This window comes from Notolabrus celidotus, chromosome 12 (genome assembly GCF_009762535.1).
Source record: "Notolabrus celidotus isolate fNotCel1 chromosome 12, fNotCel1.pri, whole genome shotgun sequence".
Lineage (NCBI taxonomy): Eukaryota > Metazoa > Chordata > Actinopteri > Labriformes > Labridae > Notolabrus > Notolabrus celidotus.
Window position 1 is genome coordinate 28388058 of NC_048283.1, and position 13658 is coordinate 28401715.

The 13658-nt window shown below is 41.0% G+C and overlaps 1 protein-coding gene across 3 annotated transcripts in view; it reads left to right on the forward strand.

The window, feature by feature from the left end:
- Positions 1 to 1064: 1064 nt before the first annotated feature.
- Positions 1065 to 13658, forward strand: part of adcy2a (adenylate cyclase 2a) — an 83228-nt gene continuing 70634 nt past the window's right edge. Inside the window, exons 1-3 of one of the 3 annotated variants that reach the window (XM_034698435.1) lie at positions 1065 to 1323; positions 4145 to 4181; positions 7609 to 8279. In XM_034698435.1, coding sequence (XP_034554326.1) covers positions 7734 to 8279 — 546 coding nt within the window. In that variant the 5' untranslated portion in view covers positions 1065 to 1323; positions 4145 to 4181; positions 7609 to 7733. The remainder of the gene's footprint in view (positions 1324 to 4144; positions 4182 to 7608; positions 8280 to 13658) is intronic. The other 2 variants (XM_034698433.1, XM_034698432.1) reach the window with 2 other exon arrangements.

The following is a 13658-nucleotide window of genomic DNA, read 5'->3' on the forward strand; positions in this document are numbered from 1 at the left end:
AACGGTTAATGTGCAAAAGCAGCTGAGGTAGAGTCCTTGCATGTAGTGTGTGTGTGTGTGTGTGTGTGTGTGTGTGTGTGTGTGTGTGTGTGTGTGTGTGTGTGTGTGTGTGTGTGTGTGTATGTGTGTGTTACAGTCCAGGGGGCTCCGGGGGGGCAGAGGAGCACTGATGATCCTGCTGGCTGTGTTCAGAGTCTTTTGGCAGGAGGCAGTTTAGCCACCAAACCACACAGCGACGCAGCCAGTGAGGACGCTCTCGATAGTACCTCTGTAAAAGGAGAACATGATGGGGGGTGGGAGTGGGACTTGTGCTTTCTACTTGCACCTTGCATATCTCTACCATAGTGGACAAGATATAATTCAGATGTTACATGCAAATTGGAAGTCTTCTCCTTTCTTCTCGAACAGAAACCTTTCATCGATGAAGCAAAACAAGAAACCTAATTGGTTTGATTCTATCAAGGAGCCACCAGCTTGGTCGGCTGTGGTGGAAAAAAAAAAGGAAAGAAAAAGGTAGTTCAGTCTCTTGCTGAGTTTATGGCTCCTGCTGCACACACATTAAGATCAGTTATGTCAAGGATCAAATTTGATAGGAGGATAGTAGATGCAATGTTCAGTTTAATTAAGTCCTAATATAAGCCACCTTGCTGTGTAAGTGAGTGGGGAGAGAAAAGGGACCCAACTGACTATCTTACTGGTCTAAATCTTTAAACCTTTGTGCAAATTAAGAAATAATGAAGTGTGTTGAGGATTACATTTTATTCCCAGACTGTTCTACCACAGAGCCATGCTGTTGCGCGTCACAAAGATATAGTAGCGCCTTCTTACTGAATCTTGCAAGTCGTTGCTTTAAATGGTTTACAAACCCACAAATTCAAATTTGTACCAAAAAAACAAAAATAATATGTAATCAGTTCTCATAAAAACGTTTCATATAGGTGGAGTAAATGGAAATATTGATATTGATGGATATTTGTATATTTCAAAATGTTTAATAAAAAAAACAAACACCCAAAATTTTGACTCCAGTTCAAAGGTCAGCCAATTAGCCTACCATGTGTTTGGGTATGCACGCCCTCCTCTGGACAGTTCTAGAAAGTGAAACGAAAGATACAGCTGATATCAACTGAAGCCTCAGCATTAAAGTGAAGGAAAATTAATACACTCTAACTTCCAAACATGGTTCATGAGATGATTTAGTCTTAGAAAAGGCTGCGCCCTGAACAGGAAGATTTACCACTAGACACAAGCTCAACACCATGGTGGACCATAGACTGTATGTGGTGGACACAGCGTAAAAGAAACATGACGAACAGGGCTCAGGTGAGAATTCCTAACTTACTCAAAATGTGGTTAATAAAGATCTTAATCTTGAATTACCCTGGTTAGTGGGTGTATCACGGCTTTACATGTGCTGCCATGTGAAAATGTGGCCAATTTCGGTTACTTTTGTGCATTATAATCCGTTGAATAAGGCTTGCTAACCGGTAGGTGTTACAGTGCAAAGTGTGACCATGTTAGTTGGTGACTTTCAGCCATTTAACAGGGTCACTCCCTTGTTACACCTCTCGTTCTTCAGCTATGTCTGGGGTTAATCACAGGTAAGTTAGCCCTATGTTTACTGTATGTTCGCACAAGCATCATTATGTTGAGTTTAAACTGCAACCCAGGTACCCTGTTATATTCAATGCTTGATATTTATTTAAACATTACTATTACTAGGACACAAAAGGCCTTTTTTTGTTTGTTTGTGTAAAGTGTGCTCTATGTTGTATGTATTGGTGCATGGAGCAAAGTAACCCAGGTGAATGCAATCAGGTAATTAAATCCAGAGACTGTATTAAAGTAGTATCCGTGACGTCACCCATCTGTTTCTGAAGCGCTGTTTTGAGGCCAATCGATGGCGGGAGCCATATTGCTGCTGTCCAGTGATTGTGACGTAAAGAGGCGGGCTTTGAGCCTCCTAGCCAACAGCTACAGTGGCTACGTTTAAATGAGACTTTTAATTCCTCTTTAATTCAGAATTAAAATTAAATCCTCTTTAAAAGATTAAAAATGACCATGTAAACACCTATTCCAAATGAAAATCACCATTCCAAATTATACTTAAATCCGAAGTAAGTGGCTGGTTTATTCTGATTTTAAATCGGAATTTAATAATTCCTCGATCATGTATACGTTCATTCCGCTTTAAATTAATTCCGGTCGTTCTGCGCATGCTCGTTCCTGTCGCGATGAAGCACATATTCTGCTCTGGCGGGTACATGTTCCAGGCTGAGGTAGAGCAGCTGTTGCACTAACCGGCTTTGATTCGCCAAAGTCTGGTCTTCTGCCTCCCTTCTCTGGTCCTCTATCTCTCTTCTCCTCCTCAGCTGACGAAAGTGAAGCAGTATGGTTGTGCCGAGCTGCTTATTCAAAACTATAATCATAATCAAAGCGAAAATTGTACTTATGCGTGGTCTTCCATGTTGTAACCGAAAATGAAAGAAGCAGGAACTTGAGTCTGTTTACTTCCGGTAAACATAAATACGTCACGCCTGCCCCTGTCCAATCAGAACTCTTCCCAACCCCCAGACCTTAAGCGGAATTGAATAAAGACGATTAAACGTGTTTTCCATGTAAACCTCAATTCGGAATTACCGTGGCCAGTGTTCCCGCCTGTCAATCAAGTCAGCTGTGCCTCTCATTGGAAGACGCATAATCTCAATATCTTCAAAATGACCGCGTTAGAAAAAAAATTCACAGTACAGTGTGTGCCCATCAAGAAATGAGCTATCCAGACTACACTGGTCTTTTGTACCAGGCTGTACACATGTTTATTTCTGCTGTAAAGATCGGCTATTTGAATTGAGTGTATGTGGTTTCTGGTACTTCTAGAGCCAGCCTCAAGCGGATCTTTGATGAACTGCAGTTTTTAGCACTTCCACATTGGACTCATAGTTTTAGACCGGAGGTTGCCACTTGCATTTAACATGGTCACCTGTTAGACGGAAACACCTGTTACCCCTCGTTCTTCACCGAAAAATTAAATCTTAGTATTATCATACCAAGCTAATGCAAAAATGGATATCAGAAGCTTTACTTAGGTTAGATATAGAGACTATTAACTAATTTTACAAATTAGAAAATACATTCAATGAAAGTTGTTGAAATATTTAAATTAATTGGATAGTCTTGGGAACAATTGTGATTTATGTTTGGGGTTAATCACAGGTAAGTTAGCCTTATGTTTACTGTATGTTTGCACAAGCATCATTATGTTTAGGTCAACACTATTCAATGCTTCATATGTATTTGAAATAATACTATTACTAGGGCATGAAAGTTCTAAGTTTGCATTCCATTTTTTGTTTGTTTGTGTAAAGTGTGTTCTAAGTTGCGTTTATATGTACTGCTGCATGGAGCAAAGTAGCAATCAGGTAATTAAATCACCTTCTTACACAGTGTCCTTACACTGTTTCCGGCTTTACATCCTGCTCGATTCCAGTCAGCTCCAACCACCCCCTCACTATACATTAACCCTTACTTATTGTGGTATCACTTAGAGACGTCTGCTTCACTTAATTCAGGTCGGGAACTCCTCAGTCATCTCCACTCTACCCTCTGTCCATAAAACAGCTGACATAGGGAGGTTTTTCTCGGTGGGGTCGATGCCCCCCATCGCTTCTTTGCAATGAGAAAACCATTAGAACAGCATCACATGATGTTACTTAAAGGGTTTCCTTGCAGTGAAGAGTCCCCTGCAGAGAATGTAGACAAATTGACTTGACAATAAAGTAAACATCTACAGGGGACACATTGATCCTGCCTCTACCATCCTGCCTGGGCTCTGAAAATGTGGGTAATTTTAAGCTAACCCAACTCCCATTGTATTTTTAGAATACAGCAGAGGCATAGTGCTTTGACAACTTGAGGCTGTTTGGCAATTAATCAGACACAGTCTGGAATATGTGTGTTTGTTAGTGTGTTTGTGCCTTCCTGTGTGTGGGAGTTGTACATAAAAGCACTCTGTCTAAAAGAGTGCGTCTGTTTGTCTTGACCTCCACTTAACCTGGAATAGGTCAATATCTGCCAGCTGCTTCACTACCTCTTGTGTGCACCAACGTGTTTGCATTCATCTCACTGCCGTCTGCCTCCCTCGCAGTTTGTTTGGAAGCTGCTCTCGTCACCTTGGCACAGAAGTAAGCGAACGTCACATTTTATTATCACAACATAAAAGTCCACAAAGTAACAAGTATTTAGCAATCAAGGGAGATAATTATTTTCAATGCTCATATAATTTCATAATGGAGTCTGTGATAAGCCCCCATCCAAAGAAAAACTAACTCAGTGATAGTCTAACAAAGATTGGTTTATTGTTTCACAGGCTCAGCCATCTGAGCTTACTATGAGAAGAGCATTTCCAAATGAGCTCACGTTGTTATTACCATCCATTGTTCCTCAAAACAGGGAGTGAAAAAGCTCCAATTATGTTGTATACGAAAGCAGATTAAGATCACCATCATGAGAGCGGAGATGAGACTCATCTGTTTAATGAAACAAAGTCTTAAGAGTCACACAACGTCACAATCAGGATGACTATTGAACCACGCCATAATTGGTATCATAATGTAATTGAAGGGTTGGGAAAAAATGAAATCTGTCTCAGTCAATAAAAAAGACTCACATTTAGATCTTTAAATAACTTCTGAGCAACAATAATAAGGATTTAGTAGTCAATACACAGAATTAACTATTAAGTAGATATTAGTATAATTTTTGGAAAAATGAGAAAAAATAGAGAAAGTGAAATTTTTCTTTTAAAGCTGTCCTCATGAAAATATTACATTTATCACAAATAATGAGGCACAGAAGAGAACATGGAGATGTGTTGGTAGGCAGAGTACAAAAAGAAGGTGGAAATGGATGAAGCTGCCAGTATGGAAAATTATGGGAGAAGAGGGAGGAAGGGAAATTAAAAGGCATGTGATTAAGGAACCTGGGGGGCCTGAGGCGAGAAACGGTGTAAGGGGAAAATATTGGATTAGGTAAGGGATTCAGAAGCTGAGGTTTGGTGAAAAGATGCTGAAAGCCCAAGTGTATGAAAAGAAAAGGGGATTTAAGAGGAGATGGTGAAAGAATGGCTTTGAAAAAGGAGGGTGTTCGTGTAAGGATTGGAGGGGGTAGTCGAGGATGGAAGAATAAGGCAGGAGGAAGGGGAATGGGGAAGGATAGTGGGGGGGGGGGGGGGGGGGGGGGATCAGGGAAAATGTGTGAGAGGTGAAGGCTGAGGAAGATAGAGACAGGAGGTGAGGGGAAGTGTATGATGACATGCAGGGAGGGGTGAAGAGAGAAAACAATGTGGTCCTGAAGAGAGGAGGCACATTGTTTGTTACTGCTGAGATCCAGTGCTGTAATAAAACCATCACTCCCATTATCTCCATCATCGTAGGCACAAGGAAGGAATCAATATCATGTCTTCATGGCATCTGAATTGAGCGCTAGATTACACTTACAACACCAACAATATAGATACTCTCAATAATTCAATCAGATTAGATGGAGCTGTAATGGTTCCATTGGGGAAACAAGAGAAACAGAAAGAGTTCAGATAAGACGGAGACAATAAAGGGTATGAAAGATAACAACATTGCAGCATGCATTTAGATAACATTTGTTTCATTTTGTATGCTGCAAAGGAGAAATTTCTGTCAGCCAAACAAACGATGTAATTGGTCCTATTGACGAGTAGGGAGTCATAGCATTGATTAAATAGATTGTTTTATAATATTTCAATATTTATTTGATTTTTGGTCCATGGCATAGAGTTTCCTGTCCTTGTGTTCCTCCAGACAAAAAGTGTCTCCTTTGAGAAGTCAGATGTGTAATAATGCTGAAATGTATTTGAAAAGGTAAGTGCATGTTTAGTGAGGTCAGCTAGGTGTTCTTAAGAAATGTTGAAAGAGTGAAACACTATGAACACTTCTAAGTAGAGATGGAAGGATACACTCAATCCAAGATTCCATTTGAATCCCGATTTTTGGTTCAGGATACGATTCACTCCCGATTCTCAAACGCTGTTCAAGAAAACTGGATTGAACTCAAAAATTGAAGTAACTATTATTTTATTTCAATTCTCAGATATGGACAGTTGGGATATATTTTTTCTCTTATATTTCTTTGAAAACAAAGTAATCCTTTTTTATTTTTAAGGTGTGTTGTAACTCAAATAAAATCACTGCACACTTTTTTTCAGCACCTTGCAAAAAACCTCAAAATGACCGTTCAAAAATACCTTGTTGGAAAATTTCAGAACAATTATAAAAAAAAATGGAAAGTGAACCATTCCCAAATGAAAGTATTTAATATCAAAACACATAAGGTCAATCTCTTTAAATAAACTAAAGTGCAGATTATAATCCTGGTTTGGAATTGACATGTTTTTCTACAGGAATATCAGAGAAAGCCAAAATGCTGCCGTACCTCAGACTGTAAACACAAAGGTGCATCCTGACCTGCTCGGTCTTCACCTGCTGCTGCCATGTCTGTAACGCTCAACTCAGCGAGTGACGAGAGAGCAGTGCAAGAGACTTCATGATGTTGAACAAGTGGAGTGAAATGCAGATAGCGCCTTCTACTGTTTAAAAATAATATCGCAATACAAATTTTGGTGAATCGATTTTAATCCACCCTTATTTGTATGGATATTTTACAGTCTTGTGATATATCCTTACATTCCTAAGCCTCTAAGCCATCCTGACACATGGATGGATCAGCCTGCATGAGTCTGTACGACTTCACAGAAATGAAGACCCACTTAGCATGATTTCACAAACACAAGAGATGCCCCTAACAAGCTTTTACGTATTCTTTATGATTACTGGTATGCACTGTTACTACATGATTGCCTTGTGTTGTAATTGGTACCAATTTAAACCCAGCACTCTAATCAGTGAGTTCATGTTCTGGACAGATTGCAGGATCTGAGATTCATTGTTATTCATTTTTGCACTAGCAGATTTTTGGGCAAGTTTCTGTCTTTGTAAATCTTTGCTGGAGTGCATGCTGTATTTTAGCAAATGCTGGGTGAAGTTTTTCCAATTAGTTGGACAAAACAACTTCCAAGCCAGCATTTCCAAATCATTGACTCACGTCTGACTGCAGTGAAGAGTTCAGATCAGACCAGGCTTTCTTTCAGCAGGTCATTTCACATTCTCAGTCTTTGACTCGTGATTCACATTTTATTTTTTTCCGTAAAATGTAACCAGCTTCCTTATTTTGATTTATCCATCACCAGTTCTCCTTTTACTGTGGAATCTACTGGAGATCTGTTTCACCAAATCTTCTATCAATAAAATATCTGCCTAACAGTTTGAAGGAACACAGACGAGGTTGATTGACTGTGCTGGTTGTGTCAGTTTTGAGAATCATCATCCCCTCTGGATTTGAGTTAGAGCTGCTTTGGTTTCTTCATGTTTCTAAGTTTGACGCAGCATATTGCATCAATATACCCATCACATATTGTCGGTGTTGTGACATCTCCTCTATTTCTGTTTTTCTTCGCTCTCACTCTCTGACTTCTCACTGCTGCCGCACCTTCTTCTCCTCCCCCCCTCCCCTCCCCCTTAGCCCTTTCTCCCTCCCCTTTCCCTTCACTTCCCTCCCACTTTTCTCCCTCACTCTAAAGAGCTCTTAGTCTCTGCGCTCTCCTTCATTTCCCGCTTCAACATGTTGGCAGGAGGAGAAGGAGGAGGATGCTGCGCTCTACCCTCGGTGCGTTCCTGCCACCCCTCCGGTCAGTGCACGCTGCCTCTGACTCAGACTCTTCCTCAGCTTTCAGTTGTCTCCGCCTGAAGGACTTCAGAGAGGGGTTTGAGGAGGATCCAAAGGATACGCTGGAGACCAGGAGTTCTCACACCGGGGTCCCCAACAAGAACAACAACAGCAGGGGAGCAGAGCAGATCAACTGCTCCCCGTCTGTGGTGGAAACTACAAATTCCTCAGTGGTGAACACCTCCTTTGCCTCCTGTAGTTTCTCTCCCTCCTCCTCCTTCTCGGCTCCAAGATCCATGTGGCAAGAGGCAATAAGGAGGAAGCGGTATCTCCTGGACCGGACAGGGGTGTCTGTCGAAGGTGATAAAGGAGGAGGGGGAGGTCAGCGGAGGAGGAACAGGTCTCCGGATTGGTTGTACGAGTCCTACTACTGTATGAGCCAGCAGCATCCTCTGATTGTGTTTCTGCTGCTTATTGTGATGGGAGCCTGCCTGGCTCTGCTGACTGTGTTCTTTGCTTCAGGACTGGTAAGCTGCTCATTCACAATATTCAAACACACATGCACTTTCTCTCTCTGTCTCTCTCTTTCCCTCTATCTCTCTCTCACACTGCCACACACACTAACACACACAGATGAATTATTCAAATTAAAAGTAGAAATAAAGAAAAATCTTAGAACATAGAAATATTTGAATAGCACTGAATTCAAACATGCAGCATTGAATATCCTTGTTTGGGGGTCATGCAAAGAATATTCACATCAAGTGTGTGCAGTCCTAAACTGTGCAAAGGCACATTAGATGCATCTGATGCACACACTTTTGTTAACTCTGATATTTTTCATAAGTATGTGTGTTAAGAAGGTCACACAAACTGGCTTGGCAATCCTGTGTGTACAAAAGTGCATATGTGATCACTGCCACATCATCCGAGGGCGTATGAAGCAAAATACAGGAGCCCCCCTACATAGAAATGTGTACACACATAAAAGCGTGCCTGTGCAACACCTTTGTGCACGCACAGTTGCCCAGCGTGCAGCCCTCATCGCAGCACTAATGTGAAGAGAAGGGTGAGATAAAGTGAGGGGGGAGGATAAGGGGCTTAGTTGTTGTCTGCGCTTACGGTCGACTGAACTACAGAAAGGAGATCTGTTTCCCTCTGTCACTATTTTGACAGGGATATCTTCGCTCCAAAATCCAGAGAAATTCACTGCAATGAAGGGACGACACTCCAAACTCACTGTCACTGTAGACAGAAAAAACAGCAGGACATGATTTCTCAGTGCACATGGTTTCTGGCTGTGATTGAACTCTCAAACAACTTTTCTGACTGTGAACATTTTATAAAATAATAATATATTAACAGTTTGTAATAATCTCAGAGGATATACCCCACATAATCTGATTAAAGCTGATCACATTTTGACATTAGGAAGTGCATCTCCATTACCCTGCCTCGGCTGAATCTGCTATTAGGAAGAGATTAGTCTCAAACAAAATGGATGAGACAGAGAGAGCAGACACACAAACATGTCGCACACAAACACATCAGAAATCACCGGAACACAATCGTATCACTTTTGCGTTTTAACAACAAACTGAATGAAATTGGGACTCTAATGTTTTCATGGGAACAGTGCTTTCATTCACTTAAAATCACAACCAACAGATGGTGAGGTCAGTAACATCAGTGCTTTGAGAGCCAACGTTGCTTTTCCATGCTAGACAAAACAGACTAGTTTATTCCTAATTAGTGGACGAATGAAATCCCTTTTGAAAGGATTACGAGCAGCAACAATTTTGTACGAAACATATTTAATCTGGCAACTTTCTGATGGTTGATTGCATTTTAATTACCTCCTAAACACCGCTGTCATTTCCATAATAGTAGTTTCTGACACTCTTGCACATAAGGAGGTATTTAAGAGGTGATTCATCATTATTTTCTCTCATTACTAAAGCAGCTACTGGTGTTTGTACACATTTATCTCCTAATTAAAACTATAGCATTGGCGTTTGATTCAGCTGGTAGTGTTTGTGTAAAAGCTGCGGTGAAGTGTGAGAGTGTAAGTTGGGAGCATTAAGTATTGATGTTGAGTTTGAACCAGGATTGCTGCAGAGCTAAAAGGAGATCCTCTATTTTACACAGACTATCTCCCTACAGTCAGACGCAAAGAAAGTGATTCTGCACCGCCTGGAAATGTTTGTGTGGGCTAGCAAAGACCAAGCGTCCCACTAAATGTCTCTTCCTGGCAGGCCATGGCTCAGTCTGTCTGTCCTACATGCTGTTTCTTCTTTTCACTCCATCCCTGTGCTGGATCCACATGACTTTTGCAACTCCCCCCCCCCATCATTCCCTGTTCCTCCACTCTCATCTCTGTGTCACTTTTAACCTCCCTGTCTCTCTCTCTCTCTCTCTCTCTCTCTCTCTCTCTCTCTCTCTCTCTCTTTTGTTTGTATCCTAACATCCCTCCATCCTGCTGGCTGGCTGACCTAAATCCTGTGCTGTTTTGGAGCTCTGCTTTGGGCGAGACAAACTCTGTGTCTCTCTGCAGCCACACATATCCTCTCCTGTCCCAGAACACTGGCTCTGCGCACTAGAGGGAGAGACAGAGGGGGGGGGGGGGGTGAGGATGGGAGGCATAGAAGGAGAATGAGAGGGATGTAGAGGAGGAGGTGGAGGAGGAGGACAAATGCTAAGTGAAGCATCATGCAACGGACTGTCATGAAAACATTTTGATGGTTAGGTCCGTTTTGAAAGCAGTGATGGGATAATGTTTCAGTGATTGGTGACTGCAATGAATACCAAACACATTGTTGTATTTAATCAAATATTATGCAGCACAGATAATACATACAACAGCAGAGATTGAGAACTTAGAAATAATACATTCATTACATAGATTACATTAAATTGGGTTTTTACAAATCATGAATTAATTGGAAACCAAACATCACTGTCGTTGTGGATGAGGATACCGTGTCACTAAATACTGAAGCAAGAGTTTTTGGCTGTTTTTTTAAAACCTCCGACTATACTAGCAGTACATACTGATTTGGCCAAAATTCAGTATGTAGTATGTGAAAAAGAGCAAAATCTGTCATCAGTCGTACTGATTCTGGAAAATTTCTCAGTATGCATCAGACCAGTCTGCCTCACGTACTGTTTCCCATACTGCACAGCGCTTGTTCTCCAGTTAAATTTTTTCTTCTTATTGGACGAGTGGAACTCCGTTTGTATGGGCGGTGAAAATTATTAAATTACATGTAAACCACTTCTTAAAGCTGCTGTTGGTAGGAATGGTGTTAAAAACTGTACTATTTTTCTGCTGGGTTTGGAGAAAAGGTCATAATACCCATCGGTACACATCTGTAAGTGGAGTCATTTCAGATTCTCTGTGTTTTCCAATGCCTTTGCAATAAGCTATGTTATTATTCCCCTCTTTCCCGTTATCACGGACCAATCAGAGCTACTCCCCGACCCTCTGTAGCCCTGATTGGCTGGGAAGCCACTTCTTCCTCATAGAACGTGCACAACAATCTTTTGTGGGCGGGGTTACTGGAGCAGAGAGGGGAGGGGGAGGTGAGTGAGAGGAAATCTGGTGGGAAGGTGTAGTGTTGACATTCGAAATCTCTCTCTGAACTGATGTTGATATCATGACTACCAACAGCAGCTAACTTTTAAAATCATAAGTGATGCTAAAGAAGCAGTTAATCTATCAGCTTGGCCGTTGTTTACTTCCGCTTTCCAAAACCGGAAATCCAGTGACGTCTGGCCCAGCATACTGCACACCAAACCCAACAGAACAGTCATACTACAGACTAAATTCAACGCAGTATGTAGTAGGCACTACCTGCTGTCTACTACATTTGTAGGTAGTAGGTTGCAGGCCGTTTCGAAAACAGCCAAAGAATCACATGCCTTAATATTAGACTTGAGATAAGGTGGAAATGAGAATTGTTCCATTCAAAGTTTAAGAACTCATTTTTTTCCTCCCCCGTAGTTATTCTGATAGTGTTCCATCAGCAGCTCTGACCCTGTGGTACCCAATGACTTCCTGTCTCCACTGAAGAGTGCCAAATAGAACCACTTTTATTTTTTTTGCACATTTTTTTTTCCCCACTTCTTTAAACTTTATTTACGGAAAAATACAGAAATAAAACAACACATTGTGCTAGCTTTGACTATGCTCTCAGTTAGCATTGCACTGTAGTTAGCTGTCATCATAAGGTGATTTATCTGAAACTGCTTCTTTACTAATCCAAAAAAGTAACATTTGATATGTAATTTTATCACTGTATTTGGCAGCTTTTTTTGGAGAGGATGAAACCACTTGGTATCTCTTTGAGGTGCTCATGAATTATGACAACATATTGATGCATTGACTTGCTTAGTTGATACTTCCCTCTTTGTTTTGGACTGAAGTAGAGGCATTCAAAACTAGGAACAAGCGTGTTCAGTCAACTAAATTGTTAAATGTCGTCACCCTCACTAGTCGGCACCAAAATTACCAGGTGGTTGAACTAACTATTAATATTTGTATTATCTGGGGTAGCGATGTCAACAATTAATCGAGAATCGATAAATTGATTGTTAAGAACTTACTTGAACTCATTTTTTTGTTTTTATTTTATATCATGTGGAACAAACATCACGTGATCTCATATTTGGTTCAGCTATCAGGGAGGTGTTTAAGTTTAAAGCATGTTTCAGGATCAGCTGACTGAAGGTGTTGCACACAGCAGAGCTGAGTGACAGGTCTCCACAAGCGCTTTATTTATCCGCCGCCGGACTGATTATGACCTGGTTGCTCTCCCGGCTGACACCTGACCACATACACATGCTTATTTTTCTCAGTGAGAACGAGTAGACAGAAAACTGGATACTGAGTCTGAAATATGTTTCTGTTCAGTTCTCTTGTTGAAGTCTGAGTCTTCACTTTTATGACTGTATGTCCGTGGAGATTATGAGCCTGCTCCACACGTTGATATTCAGCGCGTTTAACATTTTTAACACCTCAATACGATCCGTAGATATTTAATACTGTCAGTTATATACATTGTGTCGTAAAGGACATTTTGATTCAGAGGAAAAAAAGGCATTTGGCATTGTTTTTGACATGGAAAATGTTTACGTTGTTTTGATTGATTAATCGATAATAGATCGTTAACATTTCCAAAGAACGATCACGGAAAATTCTTGAAATTTACATCCCTAATCGTGGGCCAAAATGCTGCTCATATGTTGTGTCCAACATGTAGTGTAGCCACTTGTATTGTGTGGTCTAAAGTTAATAACTACTGCCATTATGCTACAATGCTCTACTATCTGGATGTTAACAAGCACGGATGACGGATGGCATTGTTCAAAGGTGTTTTGATAAAGAAAATGGAGATAAAGTTGTGTGTAGGTTGTGACTGGTTAAACTGGTATATGACCACTTAACCTGAGCAATGCCAGCACAGACATGTGGATGTTAAACTGCAAGGAGGACCAAAGGCTGGTGGCCCTTATGTTAGCCACACTCAGCTATTCAGTTCAAGCTGTTAAATAAATTGTGCTTCATTACTGATTTATGAATGCTGTTTTAGCCTTAGATATTTCAGCAAGTTGGAATTAAAATTTCCGTTTAGCCGACAAGGAAATAGTCGCTGCAGATCATCCTCTATTCTGAACATATCTGACTACAATATAATTCTACATCTTTGGGTTGAACTGGATTCAAAAGATGTCACACACACACACGCACACATCCAGATGCGCCAGCAGTTAAGTGACACCTCTCTCTACATATCCATATCCTGACCTTTTTCCACCGCCCTGTCACTCAACTGGAAAAGTAATGAGTGGATGAAGCCTGACAGAGGCAGGCAGTACAAACGACTCATTTTCTCTGCACGACCCGC